The sequence below is a fragment of the Chaetura pelagica genome, unplaced genomic scaffold (genome assembly GCF_000747805.2).
Source record: "Chaetura pelagica isolate M959 unplaced genomic scaffold, ChaPel_1.0 scaffold438, whole genome shotgun sequence".
Taxonomy (NCBI): Eukaryota; Metazoa; Chordata; class Aves; order Apodiformes; family Apodidae; genus Chaetura; species Chaetura pelagica.
Window position 1 is genome coordinate 910,851 of NW_009954113.1, and position 13,055 is coordinate 923,905.

At 52.2% G+C, this 13,055-nt stretch overlaps 1 protein-coding gene across 1 annotated transcript in view; it reads right to left on the minus strand.

Annotated features, from left to right (window-relative positions):
• PRKCB (protein kinase C, beta) overlaps positions 1-13,055 on the minus strand; it is a 56,301-nt gene that overhangs the window by 13,151 nt on the left and 30,095 nt on the right. The window contains 6 exon segments of the mRNA XM_010002599.1: positions 101-241; positions 5,377-5,484; positions 5,730-5,810; positions 8,690-8,828; positions 9,878-9,940; positions 10,660-10,751. Coding sequence (XP_010000901.1) covers positions 101-241; positions 5,377-5,484; positions 5,730-5,810; positions 8,690-8,828; positions 9,878-9,940; positions 10,660-10,751 — 624 coding nt within the window.

Consider the following 13,055-nt stretch of genomic DNA (forward strand, 5'->3'; position numbering starts at 1 on the left):
TCAGCACTGGCAGCAACCGCACGCGTGATGGGGAGACGCTGCGAGAGGGACCTGGTGCGCGGGGGAGCAGGAGGGACGCGGCTGGGGCGGCCGCACTTACAGCCTTTGGCTTGAAGGGAGGTTGGATCTCCTTGCGCTCCAGCTTGTCCCAGTCGATGTAGCGGAAGAAGGCGTGTTCCTTGATGTCCCGCTCCCCCTCGGGGCCGCAGCCCAGGCGCTTGGCAGGGTGCTTGGTCATCAGCTTGGGGAGAGGAAGAGAAGAGACAGTCACTCACAGCATCTCCAGCTGCTTCCCAAAACGCCCGCTCGGAGGGGTCCCCCAGGGTGCTGTGCTGCCTGGCTGGGACATCAACCCGCAGCAGGTCCTGACCCCATCACGGGATCCTGTTTCCTCTCCTGCTGTTTGATGCCCAAAGCAGAGAGAGGGAGAAGCTTGAGCATCTCCAGGGACAGGAAAGGCTGACAACAACCACAGAATAAGCACATTGCAAGTATAGGAGCCTTGGGTGGGATGAGCACATCCCTTTTTCCTCTGGGAACAAAATTGGGTCACCAAGACACACACCAGGGTGGTGGCAGAGCTCCCACCCTGGCACAGCTCACCAGCCAGCTGCAATGGGGGCAGCAGGACACCTGCTGAGCTGCTCAGCAGCCCCTCTGCTTGGGAGCAAACTTCTCAGCAGCTGCATAATTCATTTTTAAAGACCACTGCCCGATCAAGGTGAACAACCTGCCCTCAAAAACTTTCATTAGGCTTAGAAGCTGAACCCCCACTTCTCTGAAGCTGCAGCAGCATGGACAGGAGACACATTTCTAATCAAAGAGCCAAATTAGAGAAAAGAGTGCAATCAGTTAATTTATGCTGTTTATCAATCTCAGCTTCTCCTCTTCAGTGGCTCAGTAACAAAAGTGAAAAGGGCCAGGGGAATAAAGGGCTGCACAAACATTAATATCCCAGGGGCATTGTCTGAGCTGTGTTCAGAGATCAGATGGGGATTCCTGAGATTTGTAAGAAGCTGATAAGCACGGAGAATATGAGCCAAACACCTGCAACAAAAGGCTGACTTTATTAAAAGCAGGGCAGTTAAACCTGAGCCCAGAGCTGTGCAGAGGTTGCAGTGAGCCTGGCTCTGTGTCCCAGGGCTGTGGGCCTGCAAGAGCTGCTCCCCATGGGGTGGAGAGGGGGGGTTACGGGGGTGCCTGGTGGGTTCAGCTGAACAAGAGGATCTCTGCCTCTCCTTGGCAGGCTCAGGACAGCATCCTGACAATTCAATCAGGTCCCATTTAGCTGTGCTAAAGCAGGAGAATAAAAAGCATCCTGTGACTCAACAAGATTTTCCTAAAGCAAGTCCCCGACAGCAGCCTGAGAGCCTGGAACATGCTAATAAACTGATCTGGTATCTGGCTGTCGCCTCAAGAAGCTTAGCTTGCTTTCAGCAAACACAAAAGGAAATCTGCTCGTGGGTCTTTCTGTTCAGTGCTGATCCTGAGCACACGGACACCTCTCCAGCTCTAAGTGCCAGAGATCATAGGCCAAGGAGGGCAGGCCGGGCTGTGCCTCCTTCAGCACAAAAGCTCACGGATGCCTGTGCATAGAATTCAGCTGTGAAAGCTCTGGATGCTGCAGCTGGACAGATGTGTGGTCCCTCATCTGCAGAGGTGGAGTTAGCAGGGGCTGCAGCCCCCAGAGGCCCCACAGGGCAGCAGTGAGGGTGGGCAGGTACCTGCTGCATCACCCTCTGCTGCCCGGCCCCGCTCCCTCCGGAGCAGGGCTGAGGCTCTGAGGTCTCCCCCGGGCAGACCCTCCCCTGTGGGTCCCTGCCCTCCTCCCAACACCCACGGAACATGCCTGCTGGCACCTGGCACTGTCCTGCCACCACCTCACACCTTCCACATCCAGTCCCTGAGGAGCTTCTCCAGCCAGAGCCCAAGTTCTTCTGTGCTGCTTTGTGCTGGTTCACACCCCCTGCCCCCTCACTGAGTGCTGTGGGTAAACCCCAGCTTCCTTTCAATCACAGAATCATAGAATCACAGAACTATTCAGGTTGGAAAAGCCCCTTGGGACCACCCAGTCCAACCATCATCCCTGCTCTACAAAGTTCTCCCCTAAACCACATCCACCAACACCACATCCAAACGACCCTTAAACACATCCAGGGATGGTGACTCCACCACCTCCCTGGGCAGCCTGTCCCAGTGTCTGATCACTCCTTCTGTGAACATTTTTTTCCTAATGTGCAGTCTAAACTTGCCCTGTTGCAGCTTGAAGCCTTTCCCTCTTGTTCCACCACTAATCACCTGTGAGAAGAGACCAGCACCAACCTCTCTACAATGACCTTTCAGGTAGTTGTAGAGACTGATGAGCTCTCCCCTCAGCCTCCTCTTCCCCAGACTAAACACTCCCAGAACATTTCCTGTGTTCCTTTGAGGAACACAGACACCAAACTCAGAGCAGCTCAGCCTATTCATGAATCATGAGAGATTTTCTACTTCATGCACCAGCCTGTAAAGCTGAACAGAGCTTGTACCACAGGGCAGTTACTCAGTATTTTCAATACATGCACCCAGACATTATATTTTCTTGTTTTTCTATTGTGCTTCTATGCATGTGAGCATGAAGGCACCATCTGTTATTGACATATAGGACCCCATAAACATGCAGATTGATTCTTCTGGCTTACATAGGATGATAATTTAGCTTTGCTTGCATTAAACAGGAACAAGGTGATTTAATCCCCACACTAACACAGTGAAAACCCTTCAGGCTTCTGCAGGTAAGCCAGGATGCTTTACACCACATCACCTGTAATGGTGTGTCTGATGTTGGAAGTCCAAATCTGGACTCACCATCCTGCTTCCATCCCAGCCCCAGCGTGGTGTTCCAGCTGGAGCCAGAGGCAGGGAACCCCTCAGCACTCACCACCCATGGCCCCAAAACCCTGCCCCCTCCCAGCCACCCCTCTTCCCACCCACTCCCCAGGGCCTCAGGGGCTGCACTGCAGTGATGATCTGCTCTTCTCAGGCAGCACCATCAGTGCAAACACCACTTGTGACACCTGGAAATGCTACTGTGGAAAATTTGCCATTGAATGCCTTTCCTACCAGGCTGAGATGAAGGAGGGAGCTCATATTTGCAGGCAATCTGTTCACCTGGAAAGGGCTGCTTTGCTCCAGGACAGTCAAACCCCTCCAGATGGGATGGGAAGGGGCTGGTGGCTGGTGCCAGTGCCCGTGTGCTCACACACACACACACTGCTCCACGGCTCTGCCACGGGAGCCTGGCTCCCAAGGAGCACAGCAGAGCTCCAGAGAGCAAAGCCAAGCTACCTGCATCACGGAGAGAGCAGCTCTGACATCTGCCTTCAGACAAACCCCCGAGCTGACAGCAGAGGGAAATGCTCCGTTTGATCCGCTAATTGACGCTGACTGGCGAGTCAAGGAGCTGTGTTAACTCTCCAGTTTGCTTCCCAGCCAACCTTCTCTGATTAACGCTTGTTTCTTGGCTCAAGCCAAGACGAGGCTTTCAGGATCAAACACTTCTCATCTCGGGGCTGTGCAGCCAGGACTGGGAGGCACCGCGCGGGAGCAGCAGAACCGCCCGGAGTGGAAACCCAAACCCAAACCCCTCACATCTGGGAGCAGAGGCTCCTCCAAGGGCTCGTTCTCTGGGCTGAGTTTGTGCCCCCTGGGAAGAGCCACCAGAACCAACGCAGGCAGCAGGGCTGTGGTGCCCCCATGAGACATTTCTCACTGTATTCCCGGGGAAAACGTAAATACTTTGTTCCCAGCTCACTGACAGCTCTTAAATACCGCAGGGATGTTTCATTAAACTTTCTGCTGTGGCAGTTTGGTGGCAGCAAAGAATGTCACGTGTTTTTGTGCACTCCCCTGAAACACCAGTTGTACAAAGGCAACCACCACTTCACTGCAAAAAAAAAAAGACTCTCAAGAACCAAGCCCTCCCTGCGTGGCTAAATGTCCTCCCATGCATCCTCACATTTCCAAAAGCGAGAAAAGCCACCACAGCTACACCCAGCAGACGCTTCAGTCACGGTCCCTTCTCGTCTATTTCCAGCACTCACATTTCCACTGATGCAGCAGCAAACAGAGCCAGCACCGAGCTGTGTCCTGTCCCTCCCTCACAAGCACCGGGGGATAACCACGTTCAGCACCACCAAGCACCTTCCCCCTCCTGCCCAGCCAGGAACACAGAGGACTTTCCCCTTTTGTCCCAGTGAAAACAACAAGAGGAGGTTGTGGAAATTCCCCCTTCCATTGCCTGTGTGTTTCTGAAGTAAGGACTCCATTTCACCATGTTCTGCTGCTTTTGGTGCCAAGGGGCCCAGGGAGCATCCCCTCCCTGTGCTGGCGGGAACACCAGCAGCATCTCATTCCCATGGGACTCGGGAATGCTCCTCTTTAGCACCAGCTCTGAATCCTGGCAAGGCTGGGAAGAGGCTTTGAAATGCCGCAGTGGGAGCGCTGAGCGCAGGATGTGTCATTTGTAGATAGAAACACTATTTTGAGATACAGAACATTTAGATATTTTAAATATTAACTATTAAAAGCAAACAGTTTTTAAGTTCCTACACAAACATGTATTTATAGCACTGTTTGACACTGGGGGGCTGAGAGGAGGCTCAGCCCCAAGCAATAACCATATTGCCTGCCTTTATCCACCACAACCCAAAGGAATTCAGACTGCATTTGAGTCCTGCCCAGCCCACTGAGAGCTCAGGACACTGGGCACTGTCGAGCTTCACTGCAAATTATCATAATGCAAATCCTGCCCTGACTGAAGAGGAACACAAACCAGCACTGGATTCAGCTGTCCCTGAGGGGCCACTCATCAGAGCACTATGGAAACCTCTGCAGGCTGAAGGCCTTGTGCCTGATCTTAGGAAAATTACTTAGAAATCACATTCATTTTCTCTAGGCATCCTTCTTCTTTTCAGGCACAGATACATAAACCTCCCCAGTCATCACAAAGTGGGACAAGGGTCTCTGAGCAGATGCTCTCAGGTCCCACATCCCAGCCAACGCTCCTGTCACCTCCTGACCCTCACCTGACCAAAGCCTAGCCAGCTCCCAGCTCTCACCTGTGCTCCTGGGCAGCACAGTGTGAGGGCACAGGAAGGGTTGAGACATTATTTCTCATTGGTTTGAGTACACATATGTGTGAAGTAGCACAGGCTGTGGTTCTAGCAGCAGCACCAGAGCAGGATGGAGCTTTCGCAGATGCCCCTGGCACAGGGAGCGCCTGCAGGGATCAGGCTGAGGGGGGCAGAGAGAAGTTGGGCCCCATGTGTGGAATGCCAGAGATGCATGGACAGCATGGCCACCTCTCCCCTCCCAGATGGGACAAGCAGCTCTTACCCCTTTGCAGATTGCCACGGCCTCCTTAGACATGGACTTGGGGTAGGCTACGTTGTGCTCCATGATGGACTGGAAGAGCTCATCTTCATCTTCCCCCTCAAAGGGAGCCTGGAGCAAAGCAGACAGATGTTCAGTGGCATGCACTTCCCTTTGCTGCTGAGATCCTCAGGCACTGAACCAGCCCTGCACTGACTTGTGCCCCAGCATCCCTGTCCCTGGAGATGCATCCAGGGCTTCATCTCCAGTGCTGAGGAGCTGCCCCTGCTGTGCAGCCACAGAACAAATCTCACCTCAGCACATGCTCACAGGGGAATTTAACACAATCCCACAGGAATCAATTAAAATTCAATTACCTGGCCAGCTAACATTTCATAGAGCAGGACTCCAAATGCCCACCAATCCACGGACTTCCCATAGGGCTGATATGCAATTATCTGGAAACAAACAGCAGGATTACACTCTTGTTTTTAACCTGTTGGCACCATGCAAACTCATTTCAAGCTGTAGTTGGGTCAGAAGGATGAGGTTATTTACTGAGACACCAGCTCCTGAACGGTGGGAAACTGCAGTTGTAAACAGAACACAACAGGCAAAGGGTTCAGCAGTTTGATTTCAGCCCTCAAATGTGCACTAAGTATTTGAAAAAAACCCCAGAATATTGACTGTGATTTGACACAGATTCACTCTGATTTAGACAAGACTTTGGCATATTTGTTGTGCACTTGCAGTCTTGTCCCATCCAGGTGTGCTGGAGCATGAGCACCAGCTGTGCTTCCTTACCCAGATGCTGCCTGGGATTTTTCTCCCTGCTGACTTCAGAGCAGTAGGTCTGAAAAGCCAAGGCAGAGCTTGTCCCTCCACGGATGGTTTGTGGCCCTTCAGCACAGACCCACAGCACACGGGCAGTCAAACCCCTCTGCACTCCAGTTTGATTTCCAGGATTTATTGCAGAACATCCCTCACAAAATAACCTGATACACGACGGCCCTGCCCTGCCCTGAGCAGTGTGGTGGGTTTGGAGTCAGGATGTAACCTGGGGCTTGTTTTGCTCCCCCAGGCACCTCCGTGTGTTGAAGGGTCTGTCAGGCTCTGCTGTGGCTGCTGGGATGTGCTGCTGGGCACCAGGGCAGCACTGGGGCTTTGACAGCAGGTACTGCACACACAGCCATGCAACCTATTCATCCTAACGATGGAATTCTACTCAGCAAAGATTCCTACACTTGAGTGCAAATGCAAATGGTGTGGTAACCACTGGAGAAGGCACATGGCCTCCCTGTCCCTGGGGTCTGCTGCTGCCCCTGCTCCCAGCACAGCTCCAGCCACCTCCAGAGTCCTCCTGTTCAGCTGCCCCATTCCTGCAAAAAGCCCCCCCAGTGTGCAATGGGATGTGAGCTGGAGGCACATCAAGATGCAGCTCAGCTGCCTGAGCAGAGACAAGTTTCACCCTGCAAAAGCATCAGCACTGAGGCATGACAGAGAACAAGGCCAACACTGATCTCTTCTGTTCTGCTCCTGGTCCAGCCGTGTCCAAACCTGACCCTGACAGTGTCTCGTGCTCAGGCCTGGCCCTTTCCACTGAGATAAAACATTGAGCTTCAGCTCTAAAATTCCTTGACCAAATGCACTCGAGTTTCCTCCCGCTTCTTCGTAAGGTGATTTATGAGTGCTCTGGGAAATGCAGGTGTGAACTCTTCACACCATCAAGGCCTTTAAAGGAAAGCAGTACTCAGAAGAAATCCTTGTAGAAAAGCTGTCTCTGTGAACTGAAGTCACGGACTGCACGTCAGGGAAGGTCAAAACCCAGTGGCTGAAGAACAGGTTTTGTTCAGAGGCAATGACACACGTGGGGCCATTTGCACTCCGTGGCTGTCACCTTGGCAGGCAGAGCTGTGCCTTGGAACAGAAAAAGCCCTTAAAATGGGTCAAGCAAATCGCAGGACTTGTTTACCCTGGAGACACGTTGGTTTGAGAACACAGCAGCTTCCTGATGGGGGGAGGCACAGTCCAGCAGAAGGGCCCTGAAGCAGAGACCCCCACAGGGAGCCCAGCTGGAACCCCCCAGACCCACACACCCCCTTGGCTGGGTACCAAGTCGGGATGTTTGTAGTCCCTCTTTGCAGACCCACTGCTAGCAGGCTGCAGGGCCATTCCTGGGTAGTGATTTGCAGCCTAGTTTCCCATTTTCTCTTTTTCTTTTGGAACAACAACAAAAAAATAAATTAAAAAGAAAATAGAGCAAGGAGAAGAAAATAAGAATTTAAGTGATAATGCTCAGGCAAATACCAAAAGAGCTGGTCCTCTGTCCTCCTTTGAAAGAGTATTAATCACACACAGCAACTGAGCTCTGTACCAACAGAACACCAATATTCATCTTGATAGGATGAGGATGTGTAATACACATTGGAATGAGTAATTAAAAACCTCTCTGTCTGCAGCAAAACACAGCATAATTTAGCACACAAGCACATCTAACCATGGCCTAGCAAAGAGGACCTCTTTCTCTAAAATATTTAAACAAATAAATATTAATCTCATCATTGAAAATTCAGAAGGGTGAGATTTTAGAGGGATACTTTTATGTTAAGGGAATAGGCCTTTGGGAATAATTACCTACCTGAATTTCACAAGTCTGACATTAAATTGCACCCATCTAGCACTTCATGTAAGTGTCATATGTGACTCTATCACATAAATAATAACCAAAGGCAAAGCAATTTTGGAGTGATGTAGAGCTGTAGATAGGGAGCCTCTCCTCACCAGGTGCCCTGCACTGCAAGCAGCCAGCTGGAGAGATCTAAAGCTTTCCACTTCACATGGAAATATTACCCACTGCTAATTCATTTTTCTCCACTGGTCACGTTGTGCTGGAAGTGGCTGTCACAGCAGCGAGGGGCAAAGCTAAGCTCCTGGGCTCATCTTTTCCAGGAGCAAGGAAGTGTTTGAGGAGCAGCCCTGGGTGGGCTGGAGGGCGCCAAGGACAGGACAGGCATGGGAATGCCAGCGGCACGGAGGTGGGAAAAACACCCAGGGAAAAACTGCAGGGAGACCAGCAGGGAGGATTTTCTGCACTTGAGGCAGAAGCAGGGCACACGGCCAGGGAGGGACACCCAGCATTGCTGTGTCCTTAAAGGCAGCTGAAGCCTTTGGGGGACGGGCAGAGCTGAAGGGATGAACCTTCCAGGCTGACGGTGAATTCGCCGGTGTCCCTGTTTGCCTCAGAAAGCTGCTCACAGCAAGGTCACCCCACGGAAAAGAGCATCAGGCCTGCTGCTGAAATACACCTGGAGCATCCTCAGCCCCTGGGCAGCCCCACCTCAGGTGCAATGTAGTCGGGAGTGCCACAGAAGGTCTTGGTGGTCACCCCGTCCCAGATGTTCTCCTTGCACATGCCGAAGTCCGCGATCTTGATGTGCCCCTCGCTGTCCAGCATCACGTTGTCCAGCTTCAGGTCTCTGCAGAAAGAAAGCAAAACCACACGTGAAGTTACCCAGCAAAGACACGTTTCCTGACTCCAGGGACTCTGGAGAGCGGGCTCTGGCTTCGTCCCACAGCCAGGCTCCTCACAGGATGGTTGGGGAAACGAACAAAATGAAGCCAGAGGTCTGTCAGGGTGCAGTGCTTGGCTCACTTTTAACCCACCTTGCTGGACAAATCACTTTTAGCTGTACATCAGAAAACACTCTGCTCTAGCAAGGACACAGATTTAACAGATGATTTTTGTGCCTGTGCAAATCCAAGGGTGCTTCAATCTCCCCAGCAATGAAGAAGCACCGACCCAGCACAGGTTCCTGCAGCAGAGGTGCTGGTTCCTCCAGCACCTAAGCTATGATCCCCATGGAAATACACATGAACCATGACTCTGATCCCCAGCCACAGGTAATGGCATCTGGCACTCATTGGGGTGCTCTGCTCTACCTGGGGCTCTGGGGATACTCCTGAGCAGGGAAGAGCAGTGGGACACTCATTCCAGTGCTGAAGCAACAGCCTCAGAGCCTGGTCCAGCGGGTGGCAGTGACCAGGCTGCTGCTGGATGCTGAGATCATGTTGTGAATGGAAAAGAAGTGTTTGTGTCTGAACCAGAAGCGACAGACTCGCTCTGCTGATCCCGGGAGGAGCTGCCCAGGAGCACTCTGGTGTTAGTGGTGAGCAGACAGTGCCCTGCAGCAAAACACGTGGCTCAGAACTGGTCTGTGCTGCCAGGGAGCGTTTGTGTCATATGGAGAGAAACGCATGAAACAGGTGAGAGAGGAACCATAACTACTTTCTTAGAAAATGGGGACAAAGACAAGAACCTTCTCCAAACCCAGCTGGGGCTCCCAGCTCCCTGTGGGCTGTGTGTCCAAGGGGCAGCTGCCAGCCTGGCCATGGCAGCAGCAGAGACCTCCAGCCTGTCCCTGCAGGGCAGATCCAGAGTGACCTGCTGAGCGTCACATTGTCACACTGCTCCACATGGGGCTGGGGCTCCTGGGGGACACAGGGAAGGAGGAACTCGCTCACCTACCGATAAATGATGCCTTTGCTCTGCAGGAAGAAGAGGCCAATGGCTATTTCTGCTGCATAGAATCTGAAACAGAAGATTTAAAAGGAAGGCGGATAATTAAAGGAGACGAATCAAAATGGAAACCTTTCAAATCCAGTCACACCAAAAGAAATGCTCTGGGCTTACATGACCACAGGAAAAAAACAGCCAGAGCATAACCATACCAGACAGGGATCACAGGAGCATGACACAACCCACCCTGTGCCTGGGCAGGGATGTGATGGGGTCTCTGCAGGCTGGCAGGGGCTGTCACTGCTCGTTACCCAAGTTCTCGTTAAGCAAGAGCTGGGATGTGTGGCTGTTGGTTCCTGTGTGCCTGAAACATGGCCTGAGAATTATCTGTCACCTCGGGGAGGCCGAGGAGATAACATGCACCACCACCACTTTTCCTTGAAGAACATTCTGGGTCTCACAGGACTCGGCCAGAATGCAAAACATCAGGTCAGACCCACTCATGCTCAGTCTCCCAGGAAGCCTCCAAACCTCCCTGCCTGGTGCTTTTTAATTTACCTACCAACAAGAGCAATGTACCCCAAAGATGAGCTGGAGGCACCAGCATCCTCAGCACCAAGCAGAGAATCCTCCCACACCTTCCATTTCCTGCTGGTGTGGCTTTCCCCTCTCTTTCTGCCCAGGGCTTGCATCACAAAAGCTTGTGGCTTGGACTCTATTTCCAGCTATATGACATGGATATATATCAAATATCTACCCTGAAAGTGCCAAACAAAGGCTGCTGAACTTACACAGCATGTGGCTCTTTAAACCTCCCAACCTGCTGGATCTGGTACATTAAGTCCCCACCATTCACATATTCCATCACAAAATACAAGCGATCCTAAAGAGAAAAAGAGCAGACTTATTAGAACAGGGAATCTGCAGGGATCAGAAATAAGGACCAAGGCAACCAGTAGCTCCAGTCTGTATTTTCTGGGGCAATACATTTACCATCATTACCCTCCCCAAGGGGCACAGGTGGAGCTCATACTCACATGTCCATATGAACACATATGCCCATATTCATATGTCCATACAACAGATGTACCAGGTTGTGCAACATTGCAAAACCACCAACCTAAACCATTGCCAGACATTTCTCTGGGAGGGAGAAGCAACTGCTCTGAACCACCAGAGTGGGACACAACCTGCATCTGAGTGGGTCTTCCCTACCAGCAGACACCTGTGCTCTGACCTCTGCGTGTGCCAGTCACGGATGAGAACAGCAAAGGGAGGTGTAAAACCAGGCTTGACACTCTTCTTACAACAAGCAACTTCCTACAGCCTCCAAAAACCAGCCATGAGGCCTTGATGTGCAGAAGCCCAAAGATACCCCCAGGTTTCCCCCAGCCCTGGGCCACGCAAGGGAAGACACTGAGGCTGGAGCACTGCCAGAGCTGCCAGCTCATAATATTGCCCATTCTTCATTTCCTCCTTAGATAAACCTTGCTCTCCTTTTAAGACAGTCAGGAGAAGGAGCCCCTAAGGTATGCAAATGTGAGCATCACCCTAATAAGGGCTATGGAGGGGTAATCAGCTCCTCCAGCCCAGTGGTGCACAGCACACCCTGACAGCAGGCTGGCCTCAAAGGGGACTGATTCCAGCACCCACTGGCAATCAGGCTCCATAAAAGACATGGCAAAGGTTTTGGCTTATCAGATGACTGGGAATTTTGGAGCATTGGCTGCCTCTGCCAAGGTGTCCCTCCAGCTGGGCAGCAGGGCCTGGGGCAGGCAGTGTCACCTTCAGCAGCCACTGCCACCCTGGCCACCCTGTGACAGTGGCAGGAAAGCACAGCAACACTGTACTGGTTTGCAGCTGCTGCCTAAATATATTTATCAGTTTCAAGAAGGAAGAATATTAAAAAGATAGTCTCTTGAAACAGCCAGCTGAGCTCTAAAAGCAGGATTTGAGCTTTCCTCATTTGGGTGGAGAAGAGAACACTGGTGCTTCAGAGAAAAAAACCCTGAATAAAGGCAGCAGATGGCTGGCCAGGCTCCAGGCTGGGGAGGGATGGGGATGCAGAGCTCTCCTGGCTCTTCTCTATGGCAGGAATGGATGGAGTCTGTCCAAGCCTGGAGCATCCCAACTCACTGAGCACAGCAAGGTACAGATCCGTAAATACCCCTGTGGAGACTGGCATGGGGCTGGTAAAACATCCCCCCTTCCTTGGGCAGCTAAGGGGTCCTTCCAGTGCTCCTCTCCTAATGCACCCTTGCTGGGTTCTCCTCCTGCCTGGCTCCCCACCACCAACCAGAGAACAAAAGTCCAAGTCAGGACAGAGGCCAAGTCCCCTGTCCACCTGTTACGGATCAAGTTCCAGTGCTGCTGCTGTGCCCTTCACTGCTGTGCCCTTCACTGCTGTGCCCTTCACTGCTGTGCCCTTCACTGCTGTGCCCTTCACTGCTGTGCCCTTCACTGCTGTGCCCTTCACTGCTGTGCCCTTCACTGCTGTGCCCTTCACTGCTGTGCCCTTCACTGCTGAGCCCCAGCAGGATGGGAGATCATCAGTGCAGGCACAGCTCACCCGGGGACACCCAGTAACACCAAACTCACCCCCCTGCCAGGAGCCCAGCCTCTGACCAAGGACCTCTCTGGGGCAGAGCACCCCAAGATCCACCAGCTGGAGCAGGACCTCTTGTCCATCAGCCCCAGGCAGGAGCTCCCTCCTTGCTCATCCTCACGTTCTCCACAAACCGCAGACTTTGGGCTTTGCTCTGTCCCTCCAGTCACTGAACCAGCAGCCCCAGCTGGGCACGGTGCTCTGGACTGTGCTCCCAGGAATCCAAGTGCTTTGTGCCAGCACTTGATAATACACCCTGCTATACATTTTGATTACATTACAAATACGATTACTATTAAGCTACTATAGGTCTGCCAGGAATAATCCCGCGCTGACTCACTTCAGATGCCGGAGATGCCGTGTGGAATAGCTTCTCCTGCCACATTTTGATTACTGTGCTGCAAAGCCAGTCCACAGGCTTTAAATACACTCAATGTGTTTGGTAAATGAAATTTCTGGGATAATATTAAAATGTAATCCTCCTGGATGGACCCTGCTGAGTCCCTCTCCCCGCTCCCGCTGACATGTACCTGGACATTTTCATGCAGAGGTTGCTGGATGCTGGGGCAGAGATTGCTTTAA